Source organism: Ciconia boyciana, chromosome 8 (genome assembly GCF_034638445.1).
Source record: "Ciconia boyciana chromosome 8, ASM3463844v1, whole genome shotgun sequence".
In the NCBI taxonomy this organism is placed as follows: Eukaryota; Metazoa; Chordata; class Aves; order Ciconiiformes; family Ciconiidae; genus Ciconia; species Ciconia boyciana.
The window spans coordinates 40,492,174-40,505,966 of NC_132941.1; the positions used below are offsets into that span (position 1 = coordinate 40,492,174).

Sequence of the window (13,793 nt, forward strand, 5' to 3'; positions counted from 1 at the left end):
GTGCGCGGGGGGGACTGAGTATCGCTAATAACAAGTTAAAGACTAATAACAATAATAACAGACCACCTCCGGGAAGATCCGCGGCGGAGGCTGAGAGACCCCCGCTGAGGCCAGCGGGGTTGCAGCGCTGGGTATCTTGGAGAGACGCTCCGAGGCATCAGTTTGCGGTGGTGGTGGATGATTTTTTTGGGGGTGGGCGGGGTGGGGGCTGTGTATGCGGGAGAAGGAAGGGGTGGGAATCTGAGGAGGAGACTACCTTCTTATTATTATTTTTAATTTTTTTTTATGTTATTTTCGCCGTACGAGGAGGACGCTCGGAATTCACCGGCCTGTCGGCTCCCGAGAGGGATCCGGGGATTGTGCGGTCGCTTTTCTTCTTCTTTCGTTTGTTTCGTTTCTTTTGCTTGTTTGTTTTGATTCGGGGTTTTTTAATTTCGATTTTTATTGTTTTTCTTTCTCCGCTGAGCAGCAGCGGCGGCGGCGGCAGCAATATGGCTGGTGATGGGTTTTTTGGGGGGCGCTGGCGGCGGGAGGAGCTCTCGGAAGCCCCTGCGCGCCCGGCTCGCTGTTAGCTATGGCAAATGGCAGCGGCGGCGGCGGCGGCTCCTACCCGGGCGGCAGCGGCGGCGGCGGCGGCATTAGAATGAGTAACAATATCAACGCCAACAATCTCAACACAGACTCGTCCTCCTCCCCCGTCAATGTGCCCAAGATGGATGCGCTCATCATCCCGGTGACCGCGGAGGTGCCCTGCGATATCCGCGGACAGCGCATGTGGTGGGCTTTCCTCGCCTCATCCATGGTCACTTTCTTTGGGGGACTGTTTATCATCCTGCTGTGGAGGACCCTCAAGTACCTGTGGACTGTCTGCTGCCACTGCGGGGTCAAAAACAAGGTAACTCCCCCTCCCCTTCCCCTCCTGGTGCCGCTGATGGTTTGGTGCGGTGGTGGTGAGGAGTAGTAGGAGCGGACACCTGGGCGAGGTGGCACCGGAGGAGATGCCTAGGGCTGGTGTTGGGGGGCAGCGTGCTGTCTGCTGTTGTGGTAGGGTCGCCATGGGCTGTCGGGAGCCTCAGCGTGGGGAGCGGGGCTGGAGGGGCGAGGTGTTGGGTGCAGCCCTGAGACGTGCCCCCCTCTCTCCCTCCCACCCCACCCTTTCATCTGGTGGCAGGAAAGTTACACCTGGTGTCGGCTCGCCTCTCGGTGAGGCACCCGCTGGCATGGTGGGACGCTGTGGTTCGGAAGTTGATACGCACCCCCGGGACTGCATATGGTGGCAGGGTGGGAGTGTTTATTTGCTGATCTAAACTCTCAGTTCTCTTATGGAATGAGAAACTTTGGCAAAATTAAAAAGGTAAACTTCTCACTCAAGTAAATCTTTTTAGAGCTAGTTGCGCTCCCCGAGAATCTTTGACACTTCTGTTGGATAAATTAAATGTAGATATCTAGAAGTATTTAGTGCCTTCGTAAGCAACACACTAGATCAATATTCTTTTAACCTAGGTGCGAAATCTTTGAGGCAACCTCTCTGCTGCTTTGATTTTTGCATATTACCAGCTGGAAGAAAGCGTAGTACGTGAAGTAAGGCCGGCTCCTGGTTCGAAGGGTCTCTTTCAAACCAAAGCTAAGAACTTGCTCAGGTCCAGACTTTCATTTTTGTTTAAGACAGATGGGATAGAAAGTGTTAAGACTCTGTATTTGTGAAAGTGGATTTTGACAGACCCCAAAATAGACCAGCAGCTGGAGTTTCTCCCCTTCCCTTTTCACATTTTTTGGATTACAAATGGAATAATATCTGCTTCAGTTATTCCTGGCACACAGACACCCACAAAAACACACACACCTTTTAATATATGGTTGCTAGGTTGCTGGCTTGCTTTGACGTACAGTGAGCTGTCTTCCCCTTTCTCCTGTCCCCTCCCCCCTAAACACACTTGATACAGCGCATAATCCAGCTGTATAAAGGATCCAGCACTTAGGGGAAACCAGAAACAAAGTTAGAGTCTGAGAAGTTACGGTACTTGTTTGTGTATGTGGGTTTAGCAAGGTAGGCATCCAGTTTGGATTGCCTAAACGAACATCCACATTCCAGTTGGAAGTAGAACAGTTACAGTGAACTTGGCCTATCTGTGGAAGAAGTGATTGCTAGAGATAAGGAATAAATAAAAGCTTTTAACTCAACCTTAAGCTTCATGAAACCTACCAGGCACTATCACTTCTCTATAGGCATTTTTTATTTCGTTCAACGCCAAACCTGAACTGTCTCAGAGAGGTGTTAGCCAGGTGTGATGACAAAGCTCAAATGAGTTTGTGATAATAAGCGTGTCTTGTAAAATACCGTTTACTACAACAGTAAAAGGTGATTTTCAAGAATGGGTGGGTAGTTGAGACTTACCTTCAGCTTCTTCTGTGTGTATTTAGCATTTTCCTCTCCACATGATGAAACAAATCTGCAAGGGCTATCAGGGATCTTGACAAAAAAGAAAATCCTGCAGGTTATCACCTCATGCTTCTTTCCTTGAGAGAATTAAAAGTTAGAGACTTGTACACGGACTTTCTACGCATAGTGTCTTGGTGGGTATTGTTGGTCTGATAGTTAGTTGTTGGGACATAGTTAAAGCAGATAATTTGTTTCTTAACCAATACAGAAAGGCACATCCAAATTGTCCTTAAAACCTCTTAGGCTAAATGTATCAGCCCGCTAAATAACAGGTATCATTGAGAGGTTCCAGCACTTCCAGTCTGAATGATTTGACATACTCTGGCTACGTGAGGTTGTAAGATTTAAGTTTATTTCATGTTTGAGATCTGAAGTAGCTGTGTCCATGAATATCATTCCCTGGGGCAGGAGGATGAAGGACTCTGCAGGTAGGGGGAGATATACGTCTCTTTTTAGATTGTATTTGTTCCACTTGTAAGGGTTTTCAATACTCTGGTGAAGAAGAACTTTCAAGGGCTGATCCTGCATTCCTTACATGCTAAAATGGGCAATTGGAGGGAATTCTGTGTGTGTAAGGAGTAACTAGTTATTGCAAAACACTTTTCTAGTATTTAGGGTATAAAGGCTAACTGAAGTAACAACTGGAAATGTCTTAAACTTTGCTGTTACCAAGCACATGCTTTGTGCTGCACGGTGACTTGGGAAAGGCTGCCGAGGCTGCTGGTGAAAAATGTGAATGCATATATATGCTATGTCGACTATATTGGACCTGATAGCAAAAGCAGTTTTACAAGAAGTAGCTCCTCCTACTGCGGGACTGAAGAAGTTTTCTGCATGCTAGGACCTTTCCTTCCCTGTCCTGCCTCTTCTGCTGCTCTGCAGGTTGTAGCAGAGTTGGGTTATCCAACATCATCTCACCATCTACATAAAGAGTGGTCCCAGCGAGTAAGCTAAATGAAATCTTTCTCATGTCTACTTTTTGTGGCTTCTTATTGAGCCATTCACATATATATGTGAATAATTCACAGTTACTGTGCTAACACCTGTGTCCATACATGTTATTGTAAGGAACTGCAAAAAGTTTCTTTTTTTTCCCTGCTGTATTCTAAGCACAACATTGTATTCCTCAGATTTGTCAGTGATTGTCAACTTGATTTTGGGATATAACACTTTTTAATGGCTGCATAGAAGGATTTAGAATGTGGTTTGTTTTCTTTTTTTCCCCTCTCCTTAACTCATTCAATTTAAGGTTGGAATTTAAAACCGTGATATAAACAGTTTAACGCTTTGTGGTATGAAATTTCACTACAGTGTTTTTTTTTTTTTCTTGGAGATAAGAAAGTCCAGATACTGTAAGTCAAGAATATGAAAACTTCTGGTAACAGAATGATAAACATTGCCCCTTGGAATTCCATATCCAATTTATGTCATCGTATATGAATAGAACATTAATATTAATCATGTACTAAAAATGATTGCTGAAGTTTTAGGATTTTTATGCTCCATGCTTGCTTTGTGAGATGACATTTTAAAAAATCTGTCAAAAAGAAAAATGTAAGTCTTGACCTGTGTTGTCAGTGTTTCATGTAATGTGAGGGTCATTACAATTGAAGCCCTTGTATTCCTTTATTTAATAAGGTATATAATTTTAGATGTAATTCTTCCAAAATTAGCTACAGTCATATTGCAGAGACCTAACAAATGCTGTTTTTCTCCTCGGTGTTTACGTCTACATTTTTAGGAATGCCTAGATATTGTTAAAGAACTTGTCTTCTCTTTGCTTTTTCTTTGTCCCTTGACCAACTCATTCCTGTTTGTGTATGAAAAGTAGAATGTGAGATTGAAATTCAGTGGGCTGGACTCTGACACCATTAGTTGCTCTTGTTTTTGGAAATAACAGAAAAATAAAAGAAATATTCATGATTAAGTACACAATTACACATAGTGGCTAAATGCACATTATACAATCTGTTGTTCTTTTGATTATATGGATCTGCTACTGCATTTTCTATGCTCCTGAGGGGCATTTTCTGCTGACATTATCTGATACTATGCTTTGGCTTTGAACAAACTCTTAAACAAGAAGAGGGTGCAGTGGAATGAGAAAGCACAAGTTTGGAGCACAACCGGCACCTGAAGCTGGCCAGTGCAGAATGAAATACCCTTTCGAAGAGTGTGTTACCGGACCCTATATCACTGCTCCTTGTTCCCCCAAAGAGTGGTATCCCTTACGTACCTTATGCCTTCAAGGCTCTAGCAGGTAGAATGTGTCTTTATCGCTATGCTCCTGTTGGACTGATTTCAGTGTTTTGAAGAGCTTTCCCCCCACCCCAACCTAGGACTCGTATACATGTAAAATGAAATTACATTATGATTATAGATGGCAGTTGCTGTCCTGGAATCACAAGCCATAATAATCTTCCTTCATATTGGTCTACATATTTTGGATGTTTAATAAAATATACAGTGCTAGATTCAGTCAGTAGAAACCCGTCAACATTCCCATTTGTTTTGAATAGAAAAATTGAAATTTTATTGGAAGTACAATATTTGCAGAAGTCTTCTTTGTGAAGTTAAGAATTTTCACCCAGACATCTCAGGCCTGAGAAAATTTGTAAGTGGAAGAATTTCAGTTTTCCCTAAAAGAAGCATTTCTACCAAACTGGCTCTCGTATAGATAGGTTTGTTGCTTTCCTAGCAGTATCTGCATAAACCTCCTCTCCAAATAAAATTAAAGAAACAAACTCAAAACAAGGCACTCTATATAGAGATAAGTATGAGAGTATATTAGAAGGCATGCGTGGACATGTAAGGCAGGAGATCCCTTCATTTAACTCTGCATGTGGAAACCTCACCTTGACTCTCTCGAAGATGTACCGACCAGAAGCGTATGAACAACTGGAAGGCTCAAGGGATTAGCAGCGGACTGTAATGCATCTCGCTCGTTAGTCACATGCGCAGCCTGGCTCAAGGCACTGAATCGTTCCTGTCTCATGGCTATCAGGTGGTCTGCGCGTAATTACTCTGTGAGCGTCCCACCAGACAGGTTGCCAGTTGAGAGATGGACATGGTGGAGAGGTCAAGGACTGAAACAAAAGGTACTCACAGCTCTCTGCAGATGGTGTTTCTACAAGTGAAAAAGGCACTGATATGGAGAGGTGTGTGCTGCTGTTTCCTGTGCTGTGAAAAAGACGACACTTTCGGCTCTCTGGAGCTCATAATGGATTTCAGATTTTATAAACTCATGCTAAAAATGGTTATGCATGCAGAAAAGAAAATGTATGGACAAGTATTTAAGCTGTAAACCAGACAACCTCGACCAAAATGTTATTTTGATGCAGTATCATCCTTATTTTCAAGGTTTTGCAACACATACATTTAAGGAGAAAATCTGTGCTCAGAAGGAATTTGCAACTCTCACACGTTTTCAAATCTGTAAACGCTGGTTGGAAACCATTAGATTTCACAATTTTTTCCATTTTAGCTCAACAGAAGAAATGCCTGTAATAGGGAACAAAACGCTTTTAAATAACAATGATCTATATACGCAGTTTTGATGTGGTGGGATTTCTGAATGCAGAATGAGGGCAGTTTACAGCCCCAGAGATAGAAATACTGAAAATTTAGAGCGCGCTAGTCCTAAGTATAATCTCTGCAGGACAGGATCTAATGATTATAATTAAAAAAGCAATGATGTTCCATGTCTCTCCTGTACTATTGCAAGGAAGTGGATTGTGAATCTTAGTCATTGAGTGTCCTTCCTCTGAGAAATCTTAAAAAGAAGCAGTAATCTCTAGTCAGCAGGTAAAATGACCAGCAATGGTCAGTGTTCCTTCAGAGATTGGCTCTGCTATTCTATGGAGTCTAACTTAGATTGACAAAAGTTTATGTGAATTTTAGGGTGGGCTGACAATAATTCCTCGGTAAGATCAGGCTGTAGTTCAGCAGCAGTGAGGCATTCTGTAGTGTGACATTGTAGGACAGCAGTTCCAGAGAACCTGGTGAGACGTAAACATAAAATAACTCTGGATGAAATTAGGGGGTGGGGTATCCTTTCGGTTCTATTAAACATACCTAGTCACATTGCATAAAATTATGTATTTTACATGTATGAAAATTATCAAATTATCAGAAGTCTAAGAAGGACACAGTGAATGCAGCTTGTGGAGGTTTTCTAAGGGAAAGATTGCTGAAACATTATGTGTGGGTGTTAATGGTTAAAAAATATTTTTCTCCCCCACATATCATTTCAGTGACAAAAAGAAAGGGACTACACTTCAAAAAGCTATCATAAAATGTTGTGTTTCTGTAATGAGTTCATATGTTGCTATGTGGTTGAAGGCTTAGAATCATAGAATCATAGAATATCTCAGGTTGGAAGGGACCCATAAGGATCATTGAGTCCAACTCCCTGCTCCTCGCAGGACTACAATGCCTGACTCTTCCACCCAGCCTGCGAAGTGAGTGCAAAATGCTTTTAGATCACAAGGCTCGGTTGGCATTTATACTAACTTTACACGGGGTTAAATACACAAATTCCAGATTAGACCTCATGGTTTGTAAGTGCAAGCACTCTTTTTATGGCACATAGGTCATCTTGGGTGACAAAGGAAGGTGGACATGCGGTGGAAGTTTGTTAGCACTTTTACCAATAATATAGCTGGATGAATAAATGGGAAAGCAAGATACCTATCTTCCATGGCTGTCAGAGATGTACTGGTCAGGAAAGGCCCATTTGGAATCCTGATGGTATTTATAGCCTGAGAATACATGGGGTTTGCATCTTTGAGAGGAACACTTTATTCCCATATATAGTATGCATGGCTCTGTTTAAATGAATGTGCTGCCACTGAAATGTGTTGAGTTCAGTTTGCTTTGAGATGATATATTGCATGTATTTGTCTGAGAGTTACAGAAATGGACAGTGTTATCCAAAGCCTGTTGAAGTAGAGGGAGGCCATCCTAATAACTTCAGTGGTTTTGGACTCAGGCCTGGATGTTCACAGTGTTCTAGAGGAATCAGAGTTTTTTTTCAAATGATTCTTATGTTAACATTTTAAGCTTTTAAAAGCTTTTTTCTTTTATTGTAGCGAGGTGTATTTACTTGGCTTGTGGCCATTATGTCTGGGATTTCAACAGTAGAAACATAATATTTAAAAATCACACAAGGTATGTTTCCATCCTGGTTAAGACTTGTACCTTCTGCCAGGCCCCTCTTGGAAATCAAAATTTGGGTGTTTGAACTACTGATGATATCCTATCATGGCATCTCACCCACAAGCTGATGTGCAATGGCAAATACTGGCTCTTTTTTTAGAGCTGCAGCAAGTCCACATTTAGTGGAATTGGCAAAGGTCCCTCACCCCATGGGTCACCTGCAGGACGGAGACGTGTTTGCAGCTACAGCCCTGCGTCCTGGAAATCCCTTTGCATGTCCTTAGCTTCACTGCCTAACTTCAATATCAGAACTGATAACATATAGTGGAGAAAAAAAAGACAAATCTCATCACCAAGCCAGAAGAGTGTTGAGAAGTACTGTAACATTATTAACAATTGTAGCGTAACACAACAACTGGGCCAGAATTTGAGTGGCTTGTCACTGTAACTGTTAGGTACAGGTCTACTGTGTTGCATTTTTATTGCTTTTATATACCAAGGAATAAATTTATAATACAGTTTTGTTCCCCTTTGTCCGAGCAAATGCTGACTAAATATTTGACATTTTCTTTCCTGTTATATTTCATTCATTTTTCATGATATCTTCTACATTTTTATGTAATGGTTTATCTCTTATTTGTTAAACTAAAAAGGTGATTCACTCTTAATTTGCTATTATTAGTGAGATTAACTCTAGCACTACTGATGTTGGATTTTCTATTTTAAGTATAGGGGAAACATTATTACAGATATATCTTTTTAAAAAAGATGTTGCAAATGGTGACCTTAATATTACAATAATAAAGTGAAATATATTAGAGTCATTCTTTGTTTAAGCATCTTGTAATTTTTTTCTAGTATGAACTCTGTTAAACTCATTTTAGTTGTGATTATGCATGGGTATTCTGCTGGACAGAAATTACTTGAAACAGGTTACTAGCTTCTTTGACCTATAATGGTCATAGTTGGTGTAGAGCACTTCAGATGCTTTCAGGTATCATGGTGAATCCTTTGGCTACAAGTGATTTGACATCGCTTTCTTGAAAGTGAGTTTGCTGATCAACAGGCAGATGTGTGGTGTTTTAACATTTTCTAGGTTATTGTATTATAAATACTGTTTCATAAGGAAGCTGATAAACTTGGGTTTTAAGGAGTGAAGGAAAAAAACCTCATTTTTCCTTTTCCTTTTAATCACAAGAACAGCCTAGTTAGGAGAAAATATTGCAGGATCTGTCTATATGTGGTGCAAACATTTTTCCCCATGAGGACACTTATGATAAATTGATTTTGTTATGTGGGAAGTTTTTACCAGCTTTTTGTGTTAGTTTTCTTCTATTCCCAATACATTTATATCCAAAGGCTTCTGATTCCTTCAGCATCAGAAACAGTGGACTGCTGGTTTTACGTTCACATTGTTTTCATGTCACTTATGGCTCTCAGCAATAATGCACACTTGTTTCCTTGTGTCCTCTATTGTAATGTTATTTTTCTGCTGTCTGCAGGATAAGGTTATAGTCACCATTTGTTATGTTGTGCTTTTTTTAGAGAGACGTGGATTATGTGCTTAAGGAATGATGTCTTCGATTGAGAGAGGGTCGGGTTTTTGGTTTAAGGCCATACAAAATTTTACCTGACTAAATGCTGTTTTTCCTCCTCTGACTCTGCCTTATATGTGTAAGTTATGGTGTTGGCTTTTCATGAGTCAGAAGAGCAGAATTCGTATTATAGATTTCAACACTAAAAACTTCACAGTTTTGATATTTGCAAACATAATTTTAGTTGCTTTGTTGGAATGTGTCCCTAGGATATAATAAAGTTTTAATTTACTAAAATTGGAAAATGCTGTCCAAAGTGTGGAGCTTTGACTCTGCCTGTACGATTTAAGTGATAAAATTTTAATGTTAACTTAAGTGATATGTACTATAGGAAAACCTTGGTATCTTTATTCAGCTATCTCTGCCAGCTGAATAAGAAGATGTGATTCCAGGAGCAGAAGAAAAAAACACTTGATTTTTCTGATTTCCAATTGATGGCATTATATTTTTTATTAAGTTATGCATATTTTTTAAAGAAAACTCACACAGCAGTTGTTTAGGTTAATAGTGGAACTTAAGTCCACACTTGCACAAACCAGCTGTTTAGACACCAAAATTTATATTTAAGATCTGAATAAGGAGTTTGATTTCAGAGTCAGTGATAATTTCAGATGGTTTCAGAAAGAGGTATTATTGTTCTTGAAAACTTATTTCCTTATTAGATGTTTGTCAATAAACATAACAGCTAAAGTCCAGGTACCTATTATTTTTTTTTAATGTTGACCTTACACATCATGTTATGGACTTGAGTAGGGGTTACCTAATCCCCTGGCTTCTCTTCTCTGTACATATAAACATAGGAGAAGGTACTTCAGTGTTTGTAAAGTTACATGCTGTTTTAAAGCTCTTTAAAAGCAGCAGTGTCTCTTGCATTAACATCTAATACTCTAATTTTAATTTTCTTTCACCTAAAAGGCTGATACACATCCCCTAATCAAAAATATTTATTTCAAGCTGATTGCTCTTAGAAATAACTTTAATTAATAAGTTAAAAAAATAAATTTTTCATGCTCCCATATTGAAATTGTGGGGGTAATCAGAACATGTTGTCATTGTTTTTAATAAAGCTTAAATAATAATATAAACTTTTGCCTTTATTGACTGTTCACGTGATTATTTGTTTTGGGGTTTGCATTCTTTAAAGTGAGAAATGCTAATAGCTTAAAGTGAATAGATCTTAATCTTACTCTTGTGCCAGCTGTGTACAAAAGTGAAATGTATCCTCACAATTGATTACAGAAATTTTATTTAGAGACCTTTCTTTCCTGTTAAAGACTGGTCGAATGAGAGAATGTATATTCATAATTTGTAGAGGTGGAAACTAGTTCAACCTCCAGGGTGAAATGTTTACTTACTTTTTTAAACAACAAAGTAAACCCAGAATTTCATAGGCTTGTCTGTTTGCTTTTTATACACAGATAAATATAATATTCAGTTTTGAAATAACGAACATTTCTGCCTGCAACAGCTCAAGGGCATTACAGAAAAGACTCCAGACTTGCATCGGGTGCAGTAAGAGAGTAAACCTGCCGAGTTACTAATTGTTAAAATCCTTCACCTATGATCAGCCAGGGTATTGCTGAGTCTTGTTAAGAGGTGTGTCACCTCACATAGCCAGTTGATTTACGGGCTGTGGGTGGGTGTGTTGGAGAGTGAGGGGAAGGGGTGGGATCGTGGTGGACAGAGCTCCAGGCTGTCGTTCAGCGCTGAACTGTGTTGTACCTATGTGCTCTTGAGATGGTCGGGGAATCCAAGTTTGGTTTAGAGCATACCTGATTGCATGATTATTTCTGTGAAGGTGTCTGAGCCACATTATGCGGTGTTTACATCTGCTTTATGACTTGGTATGAAGTGAAAGTGATGTAAATCATACCTGATCTGACCTAATGCGTGTTGAAGCTAAGTTACATCACTTACTGCTTTTTAAAAAACGTATTTAATCCATCAGAGCAAGTTAAGTGTTTTGGGGCAGCAGTATTTTTGATTTAGTCTTCTAAGACTGGACTTACCATCCTGAGGTGATGGTCTGACAGTCCTAATAAATCCAAACTTTGAAGTCTGAGAGGAGACTGACTGCGAGGTACCTGAGCAGTGTTGAGGGCAGACTGTGATGGGCAGGTGGTAGGAGCTCCAGATCCTAAACCATCATAAGCGTTTTTAGGCATTTTTACTGAGCAGAAAGGATTTCATAGGTAAACGTTGAATACTGAAAAATTTTAAAAGTGAGGTTGTTTCACTGTTAGCATGCTACATATTAATTTCATTATATCCTTTGGTGAATGTGGTTTTGTTCACTTCAGCATTTTAGCTGGATGAGGAATACACTTTTGAAAGTAAACTCCACCTTTTCCAGCGTGGTTAAGTAGATTCCCTTCAGGTGAAACTATGTAGGAAGCTGAGCTCCAGGAGCACACCTGATCTACTCCACCTGTTAATGGGCTTCAGGGCCTCCAGCTGGCTAGATTAGTCTTGAGGGTGTAAATGCTGAAGTACGGAGTATCTGGAGCTCTTATGTTCTCTTGTTGTGTCTTGCTCCTTGTAAAAGTAAATTTAGCCATGTTTTTAGGGAAAATTCCAGATGAGCTTTTTAGTAAGCTTCTGGCTTTATTTTCCTTTTTTTATTTGAGTTTGTTTTCTTTTTTTTTAACCAGTGTACATACAGCTTCCTACAATTGCTCCTCCAGAGAGCTCCTTCTTTTATTATGCCATGACTCTGACTTTGGTGTTCAGCTTGTGCCCATGGGCTTTCTGTTGGTGCCCTGGCTGTGCTGGCCCTGGCAGGCTGCCCTGGCTGGCTGGCTGCTGAGGATGGGGCAGTGAACCAGCAGGTTGGCAAAGGTGATGGTAAGACTGTGATGGTAAAAGTGATTTTGGATGACATCTTACTGCTTTAAAATGTCACAGGTGTTGGGCTGTGACAGAACTATTGATTAATTTCAGTATAACTATTGTAAAATGACCCCTTTATTCCTCTTGTGAGAATTTTGGTGAGTGTATGAGGTCTGTATGGCTAAAGATACTATTACTTGTCCTGAAGGGGAAGAAAATGGGTTTGGGACAGGTTGTTTAAAGCAGTTGTTGCCTTTTTGATCTAGTCTGAGACAGCAGGTGATAGAGCTTGGTGCCCAGACTGTTTTCAGGCTGCTTTTCCTATCACCGAGAATTTGAGCTCCAGAGCTTTTATTTTCAAAACATTTATTAGAAGTGGAGAGAAAGGTAATGATAGCTTCAATTAAAGGTAAAAGTTCTAGGAAAGCTTCAGGTAATGTTAATGGACTTCTAAAGATTGTGTCTTGTGTATTTATATTCTCTCAGATCAGTAAAAAAAGTTTATGAACGAGAAGTAGAGGAACCATTTTGAATGCGGGCTTTTTTCGTAACTGTATTTCTCGGATTGAGTTGTCTTTTCTGTGGGACAAATAGTTTTGGTCCTGGGAGTGGATTGTTTTCAGCAGTGACTAAGACTGTAGTTTCTGTTGGTTTGTAAAATACTCCTTGGATTTTAAATGGTATGTAAATGTAGGCTATTGTTTATGTTTTTTCTTATAGAAAAAACATAATGCCCATGACTTCTAAAATTGATGGCTCTAATGGTTATAGGTAAATGAGAATGTGTTCTGAGAGCTGATGGAAGTGACAGTTCACTTAATCTCAGAACAAATCATGTGTCTTAAGACCTTAGTAGTGTTTTGGCCATTAATATCAGTGAAAGTAGAGGGTTCTTCAGCCCTTTAATTAAATTAGTGTTGGTTCCTGGATGTCTGCTTTTACATGATCAGCTTATTTTGGTTTATTTGGGCTCATTTCTATAACTTAAAAGAATATCATGTTAAATTAAAGTAATAGATCATTCTTTTCTTAAAATCATTGATTTTTGATTTTTTATTTTAAATTAAAATACTGGTTTAATTCAGTGCAGATCCTGTAGAAAATGCTACATTGATGTAATGTATTTAAAAAAAATTAGATTCTTCAGAATTTAATTATAGGTTGTTTTGATTTGTCTTCTGGCCTCAGGCTTCTGATTAGGTTACGCAGTCTTGAGTGGATGCTCTTTATGCATGTCACCAGACTTCTGAAGGTGAAACCTGAGATACTTGTGTGACACTTGGAGCTAAAACTTTGTGAAAATGTTTTGATATCAGGAGAGATGCAGTGTATCCATTATAGAGACAGGCTTTGGAGAAGTGGCAGCACTCATTGTAAGCCGGTTTGTGTTTCATACCGATAGGTTTGAAGTAAAATTCATTCCTGTACTGTGTGTTAATGCTTCTGCACCATTTAAGTTCCATTTAGAGGGCTGAAAGGCTTGTGGTTTTTGTAGTGCTTTCTGCAAGTGGGAAAATTCATTACTAGGGCTCTAGGATATTGTTTTAAATGTTCCACTCTATAGAAGGAGTGTTCTGTATTCAAAATTGAACTTTGAAGGTCTATCTGAACTATTTTTATTATTGTAGTATCCAGAGACCACATGGTTTTGCAGGCTTAGTTATGCCAGATCCTATTACCAGCTTTGACAAAGGGGCGATCCTCTGTCTCATACATCTTATGATCTGAAAGCAGATAATGAGAAAACCAGGAGAGGAGGAGGGTTGTGAAAG

At 39.7% G+C, this 13,793-nt stretch overlaps 1 protein-coding gene and 1 long non-coding RNA gene across 14 annotated transcripts in view; one reads left to right on the forward strand and one right to left on the reverse strand.

Moving 5' to 3' along the window:
• Positions 1 to 182, reverse strand: part of LOC140656069 (uncharacterized) — a 45,742-nt gene extending 45,560 nt beyond the window's left edge. The window contains exon 1 of the long non-coding RNA XR_012043959.1: positions 67 to 182. This is a non-coding gene — a long non-coding RNA (uncharacterized lncRNA). The remainder of the gene's footprint in view (positions 1 to 66) is intronic.
• KCNMA1 (potassium calcium-activated channel subfamily M alpha 1) overlaps positions 1 to 13,793 on the forward strand; it is a 526,598-nt gene that overhangs the window by 740 nt on the left and 512,065 nt on the right. For 6 of the 13 annotated variants that reach the window (XM_072871303.1, XM_072871305.1, XM_072871315.1 and 3 more), the window contains exon 1: positions 215 to 895. In XM_072871303.1, the coding sequence (XP_072727404.1) occupies positions 575 to 895 (321 nt within the window). In that variant the 5' untranslated portion in view covers positions 215 to 574. Of the gene's footprint in view, positions 1 to 9; positions 168 to 214; positions 896 to 13,793 lie in introns of those variants that run through there. The other 7 variants (XM_072871312.1, XM_072871314.1, XM_072871310.1 and 4 more) reach the window with 5 other exon arrangements.